General features: G+C 36.6%; 1 protein-coding gene across 2 annotated transcripts in view; it reads left to right on the forward strand.

Moving 5' to 3' along the window:
* DPY19L1 (dpy-19 like C-mannosyltransferase 1) overlaps positions 1-13,461 on the forward strand; it is a 95,320-nt gene that overhangs the window by 44,384 nt on the left and 37,475 nt on the right. For both annotated transcript variants that reach the window (XM_065939101.1, XM_065939102.1), the window contains exons 8-10: positions 4,331-4,422; positions 7,319-7,418; positions 9,641-9,718. In XM_065939101.1, the coding sequence (XP_065795173.1) occupies positions 4,331-4,422; positions 7,319-7,418; positions 9,641-9,718 (270 nt within the window). The remainder of the gene's footprint in view (positions 1-4,330; positions 4,423-7,318; positions 7,419-9,640; positions 9,719-13,461) is intronic.

Raw genomic sequence — 13,461 nt, forward strand, 5'->3', positions numbered from 1 at the left:
GAAAATGGTATTTAGAGACCAATAGCAGGGTGCTTGGTGTGCTTATTACTGCTTGGATGTAATCACTTTTAGCTTCTTTCAGCAAAAGTCATTAATTCACACTGATTCCTCCATTAATTCTAATCTAGTCATCTAGTATTATAAACTCTGCCTTCCCCTACTTCATGTTTGTATCTTCTCCCTCCCCATAATCTAAATATATTTATGTATTTGCTTTATTCTGTAGTATATACAAAATAATTTCAAAATTAGGACACTAATATGATTACTAACCATAAACCTACTAAGTAAAGTTTAAGATTTCTTTGCTGTTCTTTGTTTCCTAAGATCATATTCTGCCAAGGAGTACAGAGTTCAAAAGTAAAATAGCTCAACATATACCTAAATTATTTTTGCTTCTCTGTTAGGTTACCATTTAATGCAGTTGGAATCATTTGTTTCATTTTATATTTATATTGTTTTTGTGTCATGATGAATACTTTCATACTGTGTACAGAATATTGAGCATGTTGATAACCTTGAGCAGTTTGGTTTACAACCACATAGTAAAGGTGGTGGAGTTGATAACACCTTGTCAGACATTTTTTCTATGTTTAAATACGTAAGGAAAGGTCAGATTTGAGTTACTGCTGCAAAGGATGGAGTCCTGAAGATGTAAGGTATTTCTTATCCAACAAGGCTGACTCATTTCACAGAAGTTTTTTGCAAACTTTATGGTAGGACATGCTGATATCCTGGAAGATCAGAGACAAAAATAAACGTTTCTTTCCATAGAACCAATAGAAATACTTTATTAAGAGAGTAAGGGCTTCCCTGATGGCTCAGTGGGTAAAGAATCTGCCTGCAGTACAGGAGACACGGAAGACCTGGGTTTGATCCCTGGGTTGGGAAGATCCCCTGGAGGAGGAAATGGCAACCTCCACCTGAAAAATCCCACAGAGGGGCCTGGCAGGCTGCAGCGCAAGGTCCTTAGAAGCCGAACGTGACCGAGCGGCTGAGCTCACAGGCACGCAGGGCTTGTTCGGAGCACTTCTGTGTCACCGAGGCACTGATTTTTGTGTGAGCCGAATTGTATTACGGATTCAAACTGACGTATGTATCAGTAACTGACGGTTTAATCGGGCAGCATATCAGTACATGGTACAGAAAGAGATAGAAGCTCCAAGAAACCTACCTGACTTATAAAGGTGCTGTCCCACCAGCCTCATTAAGCCAGTGCCAAGCTAAGGGCCTGCTTAAACAATGGGGCTGCCAGGTAACAGCTAGATGATGTTGTGTGGCTGTTGCATTTTTTGTTGCATCCAGCATTTTTATGGTTGACATCTGAAGAGTTGAATCCTTAAACCTGTACCATTCTTAGAAAAGGAGTAGCCAAACCCATGGAGGTCAGGAATCATTTTGGAATCACTTGTATAGTGTTTAAAGTAATATTGTAGCTAATACAGCGGTGCCTCAGTCAAGAGGTAGGATCATTTGTTTTAAGCCCAAACCTTATATGTTAACTCTAATTAAAACTCTTGGAACAAGCCTTAAACATAGTCTATTTGATACTAACTATAAGTTGTAATTGACTAGTCAGTTCTATTTCTATTTTTAAATTATGAAAAGAAATCAGATTATGCTCAGATCTCTAGTAATGTAAGTCAACTGTTTGAAAAGAGAGTTTGAAAAATGAAGCTGTTTGTTGCTAAAATTCCTTTGTTTTTGATTCTTGAGTACATGACTATAAGATTTAACCCTTACCAAGCCAAAATAGATTAAAAATTATGTAGTGGATGAGGACAGTTTAAACAGTGCAAGATTTTTTTATTGAATTTATTTTCAATTAAAGAATTTCTTATTCTTTGTCAGAGTGCAGAATACATTTCTGTAATCCTTTTTGAAGCAGTTCACATGTATATTTCCTCCTTTAATTCTTACATTTCAACCTATAAAGAGAATTATAGATTTTTACTTTCCACTTAAAATTATAGTTAAATAAAAATATTTATTGTAACTTAAGGTATGATTAAGACAAATCTTTTTTTTTAAATTTTCATGTTACATGGTATCATTTGGATCAGCAATTATGTTTGTATGAGATCTAGAAAAGCACCTTGTGTTATTGGAGAAACAATAAGAAGCAGTTTCACATACATTTGAATTCATTCACTCTTAATATTTTAGAAGGAGAAAGCCTTGCTCTTTGTTATAATTTATAATTGAGCTTTCTTATCCATACTTTACAGAGGATGTAGTTGAGTTTTAGCAAACTGAGTGACTTTTGCTATTAAGAGAAATGAATTTCTAAGAGATGACAACATTGTTGAATTTAGTAATGAAATAAATGTAGGTGAACAGTCTAAGGAAAATTTTCAAATTGTGTTTTATATAGTTTAAATATTTTCTTACTGGTTTTTGCATAGAGATTGGTAGCTTTATAAATTTTGGTTATACGTTTCCTCTGTCAATCATACTGAAATCTCTAATGAACTAATTAATTTAATAAACTAACTGATTTTTAAAAATTGCCTCTCATCAACAAACATGCATTTTTAAAGACTTTTTCAATCTTTTCATATTATCTTGCATGTAAGTTCATTTACAAATATATGTTTATGTTAATTTCATAGGGAATGGTGAGTTTTGGTAGAAAAAAAAATAAATTGACTCAAACTTTCTATAGGGGTAGTAGAGATGTCTAATAGTCTAAAGCAGAGCTAAGATAAAGGCTTGTTTCCATCATGATCTTTGTCATTCTATATATTCCTTAAATTTACCCTGCTTGACTTGAAAGATGCAGTGATTTTCTCTGGTGTGACTAGCTTAGTAGTAGTGATATCAAATTGTTTTACATTTAATCCAGTGCTGTTTTCTTCAAACTGAAACATGGACTTATTAATATATTAAATATATATGCAGAAACATGATAGAGTGCTAAAACTGGACTATTACATTATTTAATCAAATCCAAAGTTAGTTTTCAGAAAGACTGATAACTATTTTAGAATTTCTGTTATTTTATTTGATCTCCTGTACCACTTTTTATAAATGCTTGGCAGCTCAGGTCAAAGAAGTAAAAACAAAAATGGAGTGCTCCTTTTAAGCAGTATTACCAATAAAAATACAAACAGTGATGTTCCCAGAGAGTTTTGAAATATTAGTTATGAATCAGTTCAGTTCAGTCCCTCAGTCATGTCTGACTCTTTGTGACCTCATGGACTGTAGCACGCCAGGCTTCCCTGTCCATCACCAACTCCCGGAGCTTGCTCAAACTCATGTCCATCGAGTCAGTGATGCCATTCAGCCATCTCATCATTTCCCGTTCTCCTCCTGCCTTCAATCTTTCCCAGCATCAGAGTCTTTTCCAATGAGTCAGTTCTTCGAATTAGGTGGCCAAAGTATTGGAGTTTCAGCTTCAGCATCAGTCATTCCAATGAATACTCAGGACTGATTTCCTTTAGGATGGACTGGTTGGATCTCCTTGCAGTCCAAGGGACTCTCAAGAGTCTTCTCCAGCACCACAGTTCAAAAGCATCAATTCTTCTGCGTCAGCTTTCTTTGTGGTACGACTCTCACATTTATACATGATTACTGGAAAAACAATAACTTTGAATATACAGACCTTTGTTGGTAAAGTAATGTTTCTGCTTTTTAATGTGCTGTCTAGGTTGGTCATAGCTTATCTTCCCAGGAGCAAGTGTCTTTTAATGTCATGGCTGCAGTCACCATCTGCAGTGATTTTGGAGCCCAAGAAAATAAAGTCTGTCACTGTTTCCATTGTTTCCCCATCTATTTGCCTTGAGGTGATGGGACCGGATGCCATGATCTTAGTTTTTTGCATGTTGAATTTTAAGCCAGCTGTTTCACTCTCCTCTTACTTGCATAAAGAGGCACTTTAGTTCCTCTTCGCTTTCTGCCATAAGGGTGGTGTCATCTGCCTATCTGAGGATAAATCTGAGGTTATTGAACTAGTTATGAATAGTTTTGCTGAAATTCGTGTGAAAGAAGACAAACTATATAGTTAATTTTCATAGCCAACTCAAATGTAGTGTTTTTAGTTTTGGCAGAACATTTTCTTGCTGGTGCTTTCCCTTTTTCTTTTTAAGCTGCAGGTGAAGCTTTTTAGGACTTCGCTGTTGACAATTCATGATGTTACTGTTTCACTAGGTCTTATGCCTTGTGTGCCTCCTAATTTGGCTATTGGTAAAAATGTTAGTATCAATAGTTTGTTTTCTGGCACACCATTACATTGTGAGAAAAGCTTAATAGCAACTTTCAATTGGTATGTCTTATTCAACACATTTAGCAAAGGTACCATACACTATGAAATTTTTTTTTTTTTTTCCAGTGTACCCGTGTGATGTGGACACCTCCTCTTCGTGAAAGCTTCTCATATCCATTCCTTGTACTTCAGATGTTGCTTGTGACTCATATTCTCAGGTAATTTTGACTTATCTTTAGAGGTTGTTGTTTGTTTTGCATTGAATAACTTAAGCTGGAATTTTTTAAACCTCTACTATAAAAACAATGTAATAAAATAATTAAGATGATGCTGTTGCTAGGTTGATTTCATAAAGGCATTTTAAGAATATAACTTCAAACCATATTACTACCCAAAACATTTTCTTCATCTGCCTTTTAGTCGTCTTTCCTTTAATTAGTGGTCCACAGATACTGCTGGAGGAGCAACAAATCTGCTTCCACTTCTTCTGCCATCTCCATTTTCTGCCACCACCACAGCCTTCCAAAAATAGAAAGAAGTGGGAAAGCTGGTGGCAGTATCCTACACAAGAACAGTTCATAGAATAGGTGTGGTCAGGAACTCTCATATGTGTAGCTCTTTTTTGTGCATTTGTTTAGCATCCCTGAGAACTGGATAGCAGGAGTAGAAAGAAACCTGAGTAGATAAAGATACGCTAGGAGAATTCCCCCTAGACATTTAGGATTGGATTGGGCTCTTCCCTGTTTCTCTGGCCTTCAATTAGAGACCTAATAGAGATGCAGGCACCACACTGGTGGAGAGAGAGTTTACGGAGAACAGTTCCCTCCCCTTCTGTTGACAGATACGGAATTTAGATGGATGCTGCCTTGTTTCAGAGGGTGAAGATAAAATGGAGTATAGGAAACAATAGAACAGAGCATGATGAAAATCTGAAGATGACTCAGACTAGTCTAACTTTGTTCATTGCAGAATTCAGGAGAACTGGTTGAAATCTGTTACAGCAAACCCTTCGGTGATCCATTTCCCCATGATGATCTTAGCAGGAATAGAGCCAATGGGCTCTGTCTCTTAGGTAGTGTTTTTAGACTGACTGGCCTTTCACAGGATATGGGATGGGTGGTAACTTCTTTTTTTTTTATTCTAATAAACAAGGCCATAAAGGTGGTTTTATTTTCTTTTTTTATGGCAAATTTTCTTTTTTTTTTTTTTAAATATTATTTTATTAGTTGGAGGCCAATCACTTCACAACATTTCAGTGGGTTTTGTCATACATTGACATGAATCAGCCATATAGTTACACGTATTCCCCATCCCGATCCCCCCTCCCACCTCCCTCTCCACCCGACTCCTCTGGGTCCTCCCAGTGCACCAGGCCCGAGCACTTGACTCATGCATCCCACCTGGGCTGGTGGTCTGTTTCACCATAGATAATATACATGCTGTTCTTTCAAAACATCCCACCCTCACGTTCTCCCCCAGAGTTCAAAAGTCTGTTCTGTACTTCTGTGTCTCTTTTTCTGTTTTGCATATAGGGTTATCGCTACCATCTATCTAAATTCCATATATATGTGTTAGTATACTGTAATGTTCTTTATCTTTCTGGCTTACTTCACTCTGTATAATGGGCTCCAGTTTCATCCATCTCATTAGAACTGATTCAAATGAATTCTTTTTAACGGCTGAATAATATTCCATGGTGTATATGTACCACAGCTTCCTTATCCATTCATCTGCGGATGGGCATCTGGGTTGCTTCCATGTCCTGGCTATTATAAACAGTGCTGCGATGAACATTGGGGTGCACGTGTCTCTTTCTGTATTAGCTTTTAAAGTCTTTGCAACTCCAGCCTGATTGCTCTCCCTTAAATCCCTCTTTTATTATGGAAATTAGAGCTTCTTTAGCATCAAGAAAGCTGAACTCTGAATTCATAGCCTTTAGTTTTGGCGCACCATGATAGACGTTTCCCTCTCACACTTTGGGAAGAAGTAATGTGCTGTATGAACACCTGATTGTCCACCGCACGTGCTGTGTCTCCACAACCACAGTCTTGATCTTGGCTTTTTTTCTCTAATACAGTGCACACAGTAGACTGCCCGTCCGTCTCTATTTTCTGCTTTTCACCTACCTCTCTCTGCCTCTGTCTTAAATCCAGTGCTGGCAAACTTTTTCTTCCTCTCATTCCCTTGCTAATATGCTCTGATTGTCCACAGCTGCTCAGATCAGAGCCCCAAACGTCCCCTGCCTTTTCCTCCTCTTCTCTTTTCTGTGTCCTATTCATGCAGGACCCAGCTTTTATCTCATCTCCTCCAGGAAACCTCTGTCAGCTGCTCAGCCCATATCCTAAACACTTGCTTGCTTGTCTGCGGAATACTTATTGCTTAGAATCTGCTACTTCTGTGATTTTTTTCATAGACATCATCTATCTCTCCAAATTAATCTGTTGAATGCAGCTTTACATATATATGTTTGGCTGTGAATTCACCAAAATATAGTTTGAAAAAACTCAGTGGATACACTGACTCTGATTTCCCCCTCTCTCCTTTGGCAACTTTGTTTTTTACAGTTATTGCTGTTGTTTAGTTGCTGAGTCTTTCTGACTCTTTTGCAAATCCATGGACTGTAGTCACCAGGCTTTTCTGTCCATGGAATTTCCCAGGCAAGAATACTGGACTGGGTTGCCATTTCCTTCTTTGGGGTATCTTTCCAACCCGAAGATTGAACCCGTGTCTTCTTCATTGGCAGGTGGATTCTTTACCACTGAGTCACCTGGGAAGCCCTTGTTATAGTTATACTGGGTAGTTACTTTTCATAGGAAATTGTTGTAATTGGGTGTCAGTAGGCATAATTTATTAATTCATTGGCTCATTTTATATGTTGTAATTGATTGTATTTAGAGGTTCTAATTTGTAGCGGTTTGGAGCCATGCTAGTATGTTTTCTGGTTGTGTGTGTCTGTTAATCACTCAGTCGTATCTGACTCTATGTGACCCCGTGGACTATAGAGCCTGCCAGGCTCCTCTGTCCACGGAATTCTCCAAGCAGTAATACTGGACTGGGCTGCCATTTCCTTCTCCAGGGGATCTTTTCTGGTTAAACTTATTTTATCTTTTTAAGGGCTACGAAACTTTACAGAGGAAGCTTGATTGCACTCTGCATTTCCAATGTATTTTTTATGCTTCCCTGGCAGTTTGCTCAGTTTGTACTTCTTACTCAGGTAAGGTGCTTATATTTTTAAACTGAATTAAGTTTAGTGTATTTGATTACAAGAACTTAATTATCTAAAATTATAGAACTGATATGTTACATGATTCTAAGTCCTAAAATGTTTTTTTCAGTTGATATTTTAAAAGAAGTTTCAAGATAAGGCAATAAATAAGATTTATTTATTAATGGGTGTTGAGAAAGGGGAGTAGAATGTGTGCTCATTTTCCCTGCCCCCACTGCTTTGATTCTTTCTTATACTGGCCTTATTCCTATTCATATAAAGCAACTTGAGTTGTTTTTTAATGCCCTTTGAAATGTCTTGCTTGAGAAATGAAGTCAAGCCTGGATTTGAGACCTAACTCTGTTCACTCTGTTGGACAGACCGCCTAACTTTTCTTAGTTTGTTTTCTCATATATGAAGTAGAGAAAATGAAATAGCCTACTGTACTGGGCTGTGATTAGGATCAGATGGGGTCATGTATGTATTATAAGACTCTTAACACATTACCACTGCTTAGCAGGATGTCAGGTTAGCTGTTTCTATCATATTTTTTTTTAAGAGACGCTTTGAAAAAGTGAACGTGTTAGTTGCTCAGTAGTGTCTAACTCTGTGACACCATGACTGTAGCCTGCCGGGCTCCTCTGTCCATGGAATTCTCCAGGCAAAAATACTGGAGTGCATAGCTATTTCCTTCTCCAGGGAATCTTTCCAACCCAAGGATTGGACCTGGGTCTCCTGCATTGCAGGTGGCTCTGTTTGTACTTAATCCTTTATTTGAGCTTACCTTTTAGATTCTCTTGTCTTCTTTAGTTTGATGACATATTAAATGTTTCTGGTTTAAAATGTCCCTGAGGGTCACTCCTTAAAACCCAGTGGCCTGTTTTGTATTGCTTAATCCCTGGAATGGAAAGGGAGAGTTCCTACCCTCCAATTAGTGGAGATGGCCAGCTTTATGTTTTTTATCTGGGGAGTGGGGATGGGGGGAGTTGCATGGAGTGAGTGGAGGTAGTAACGTGCTTCTCTGTGGGGCTTACACTGAGCGACAACACACTTGCCCACGGTTGTTGTGTCATATCAGTCACCCTGCAGCAATGACGTGTTCCCCACGGGGAAATCTGGGTAAAGGGAAGCATTGTTTTCTTGCTTTTAGGAAAATTTATTGTAGAACACTTACAGATTAAAAACTTGATGAATAGAACTTAGGACATACGTTTATAAGTATTCAGCTATTTTGCTGTTTGTTTAAAACGTATTTGTGTAGTAAGAGAAGCATGGAATTTAATTTGAATTGCTTTTTCCATGAAGAAAGATGGAAAGACACTGTTTGAATACCTCTCTATTTTACTAAAAAAGTGAAAGTGAAAGTTGCTTGGTCGTGTCCGACTGTTTGCAACCCCATGGACTATACAGTCCATGGAATTCTCCAGGCCAGAGTACTGGACTTGGTAGCCCTTCCCTTCTCCAGGGGAATCTTCCCAGCCCAGGGATTGAGCCCAGGCTTCCCGCATTGCGGGCGGATTTTTTACCAGCTGAGCCATTTTACTCAGAGGTACATTGTTTAATCAGTTTATTCATATAATCAATTAATTCATATGAATAACTCCAGTACTCTTAGAATTCTTGGAAAATACATTCACAGTTTTCTTTAAAACTGTTAGAAAATTTAATGCCTTTGTAATATAAGTACTTCTAGCTTGAAATTTGATAAATTTGATTATAACCAACACTGGAATATTTGTACAAGTATGAAGGAGAACACTAATGGAGATCCTTTTTAGGTGTGACTAACAAGGAGAACTTAATATATTTTTACACACACACGCATTAAATAATTATTTTTTAGCTTTTAATGTATCTTTCCCAGTTATGTATTAATTGTCACATTATAATTGCATTTTCATATTGTTCAAGCAAGGCACTTTGTAATTGTACATGTCGGCGGTAAAGTCACTCTGACATTAAAAGGAGTATTGTTTTAAATAATCTGCAAAGCAGATAATTTACATGGTTACTTGAGAGAGAAGTGAATGGAAGAGAATAGTCAACTGATATTTGCTATATTAATATATTCACCATGTTTAATAATAAATTAGCAGGTAAGAGGGAAACTAAAGAACTTTCTATATAAATATAAATTTGAGGCAAAATAAAGATAATTCCTTTCTTAATTTTTTAATCTATTCATTATATATGTATAATTTTAAATTTTCACATAACTTTTTATATTTCAGATTGCATCATTATTTGCACTCTATGTTGTGGGATACATTGACATAAGCAAGTTACGGAAGATCATTTATATGCACATGGTAATGATTTTTAAATTTGTTTTTTTCCCGTATATCTTGACCTTAAAACAAGCTCCTGATTAATGTTTGATTTATTCATGGCTGAAACTAGTTTTAACATAGTTCCATAACTAAAACAAGTGTTACTCAAAAACTGTGATGTAATTAACAGATCTGATTTTAAATAGGCCACCCTGAAAATTTTATTTTGGGTCATATTACCTGATTTAAGTTTGTGCCCAACTTATGCTTTATCAGTAAAAAAGATAATTCGTGAAAGAGACCATGGAATGGTATGTTCCCCAGGAACCTTCTGTTAAAGTGGAATATCCATTTATTGAGCACTAACTATTGAGGCACATGGGACATATCAGTGAGGAGAATTGCAGAGATCCCAGCATGTATGTGGATTACATCCTAGTAGAGTAGAGGAAGGACAGAAGACAGAAGATAAATAATAAACACAGTAAATTGGTAACTTATATAGTATTTTGGAATGTGGTGTGGACTATAGAAAAGGACAAGCCATGATACCCCCAGGAGGTCAGAGAGGGCCAGCTGTCAGTGGATGGGAGATTGAGATGTCAATGAGGTGGTCAGTAGAGGTCTTACCGAGAATGAGGGAGGGTAGTGGAGTGAAGACTGGAAGGAGGCAAGGGAGTCGGTTAAGTAGATATCATGAAGGATATTCCAGGTTGATGAAATAGAGCAAAGGTCTTAAGGCTGGATGGTTGATTTTGAAGAATACTGATTTTTAAAGAAGCATTTGCCTTCTCCGTCACTAATTCTTACAATTTTGTTTTCTTTTTCCTATAATTTTAATGTAAGTACAATATGCCATGGGTTTGGGCTGGTCTTAGCCTATCAATAACTGATTTTTGTGGTTTGACAGGTACTTGTGATTCTTATTATCATTACAAGATGCCTTTTAGCAATAATTACCAGGAAATTTTGAAAAAGTAATCAAGGTTTATTACTTACAGGACCTGGAAATTACACATCTCATCTGGGACCACGCAGTTAGGTCATGGGGACAAGGGGAGGTTTGGGAGAGGTAGGGAGCAAGCGTGCATCTGGGAGTCTGCCTTTGTTGGCATCTAGGATGAGGGCATAGGGTTTTCAGGGTTCCTCCTTTTTGGTGGATTTAAAACACAAGAGTGGGAATTTAAATCACAGGAAGGGAAAAGACTGGCCCAGAGGTCAGGTATTGAAATTAAGCAAGATCTCTAAAACAAAGGAGCCTCAGTAGGGGCAAGTGACCTGACTTTAGTTCTGTGACTGGCAGTATGTTTATTCAAGAGATAACCATATTTGGAGTGGATTGCAATAAAAGCTTAAGTCAGGCACTTGTATTACTAAAAAGAAAAAAATCCCAACTGTCAGGGTTTATACTACAGCTATATATTTTTTGTTGTCTAATAATTGGTACATATAAAAGGACATTTGTAAGATAAATTACGAACAGAGTTATAAAATGAACAATCATGAGCCTACCCTCCAGCTGAAAACTGGAACCATCATTACTTTGAAGCCCTTGTGTCCTGAATATAGCTGCCTCACTTCTCTTGGAGATAACCATGAGCTTGACCTTTCAAATTATAATTGTTTTCCTTTATGACTTTACCATATCCATATACTTATGCATAGATAATAGATTTTTATAATTAAATTTTTGTATTATTTTTGAGGTTTATAAAATGGTTTCCTTTTTGTGTGAAATATGTTTTCACTCAGATTTCTGAAATTTGTATGTTACTGGAGTTCGGGCATTTTCTTTGCTTTATGTTTCTTATTGTACTTCCTCTCTTTTTCCTTTTATGAATAATGCTGTGCATTTTTCCACATACCTGCTGAGACATAAATAGAGAGTTTCTCTAAGCTATTTACCTTGTAGTAGAATTTTTAGGTGGTAAATTAAATACATGTTCAGTTTCACAATTTAATATTACATTGCTTTTCAAAAGTGATTAGACTACTTTGAACAGTAACATGTAACAGTCCTTGTTGTTCTGTATCTTTTTTTCTTTTTTAATTTTGTCAGTCTGTAGAATATAAAATGGTATCTTATGACCTTAATTTGCATATTTCCCTGGTTTTCAGTAAAGTTGAATGTGTTTTGGTATGTTTATAGACCCTTTGTCTTTTCTCTTCTGTGTTATTCCTATTCAATATTTCCATCAATTTCTCTCATGTCCAAGAAAAAACATCATTTGTTTTATTCACTTCAGTGTAATCCACTACATTCATTATTTATTTTGATGCTTGAATTGTTCCTGATTTGACCAGCTACTTTCTGCTGGCTTCTTTGTCCTTTGTTCTCATTATGCTTTGAGTACTTTTTCGAAGAAATCAGAAACGGCTTCGTTTCATCAAATGCTTTTCTACATCTGTCTAGAGATCCTGTGTATATTTCCCTCTTTAATATTTTACTATGAAGAATTACATTGATTGATTTGCTACGTTAAGCAGCCTTGCTTTTCTGAGCTAAGCAAAACTATATATTCCTGGATTCACTTGCTATTATTTTGTTAGGGTTTCAAATCTGTGCATGAATGGAATTGGACAGTACTTATCCTTTTTTGCACTTGATTTTTTTCCTGCAAAGTGTTTAATATGTTTTTCCTTTTTTATATTGCAGTAAAAATTAGAATAATTGTTAAGCCCTTAGTCTGTCATCACATAAGCAGCTATGGATGAGGACTGTGACTTAAAGTTATAGTTTTAAAAGTACTAACATGACACAGGTTTAGTTTATAGTAGAACCTATCTTGGGTAAATGATATATGCTTGATCATGTCACTGACTAACTATGGAATCAGTTACATACTATGGACTATCTTTGCTTTACAAACTCCTAAATCTCCATAGTTACATAAAGGAAAAAAATATGAAATTGCCTCCAAAATGAATTTTTTTTCCATTTTTTATTATGATAAAATAATATCATACACATAAACTTTACCATCTTATTTGTTTTAGGCACATCAGTGATATTAAGTACATTCTTGTTGTTGGGCAAACATTACCACTGTCTATTTCCACAACCCTCTTAATCTTGCAAAAATGAAGCTCTATACCCTGCAAAGTTATAACTCCCTATACTCCTTCCTCCCCTGCCCCCCCAACCCAGTGCCCTGGAAACCCTCATTCTGCTTCCTATGTCTATACTTTTAATTACTCTAGGTACCTCATATAAGTGGAATCATGTGGTATTTGTCTTTTCCTGAATGGGTCATTCACCTGGCATAAATGTTCTCAGGGTCCATCCATGCTGATGCAAATGGCAGGGACTTCCTTCTTTTTTGTGGCTGAGTTTTGGTCTATTGTGTGTATGCCACATTTTCCATATCCATTCATCCATCAGTGGAAACTTAGACTATTTCTATGTCTTGGCTATTGTGAACAATGCTGCAGTGAACTTGGGAGTGCACATATCTCTTGGAGATCCTGTTTTTGTTTCCTTTGAGTATATGCCAGGGGTGGATTTTCTGGGTCATATGATAGTTCTATTTTTAATTTCTTAAGGAACTTCCATACTGTCCTCCTTAGTGTACCAACTTACTGATACTTTCCCACCAATAGTGGGGAAAAGGGCTTTTTATTCTCCACATCCTCACCAATACTTATCTCTTGGCTTTTTGATAATGGTCTTTCCAGCAGGTGTGAGATTATGAGGTGATGTCTCATTGTGGTTTTGATTTGCATTTACTAATGATTAGTGATATTGAACACCTTTTCCTTTGATAATATAACAGCATTTGATA

The sequence above is a fragment of the Muntiacus reevesi genome, chromosome 6, assembly GCF_963930625.1.
Source record: "Muntiacus reevesi chromosome 6, mMunRee1.1, whole genome shotgun sequence".
Taxonomy (NCBI): Eukaryota; Metazoa; Chordata; class Mammalia; order Artiodactyla; family Cervidae; genus Muntiacus; species Muntiacus reevesi.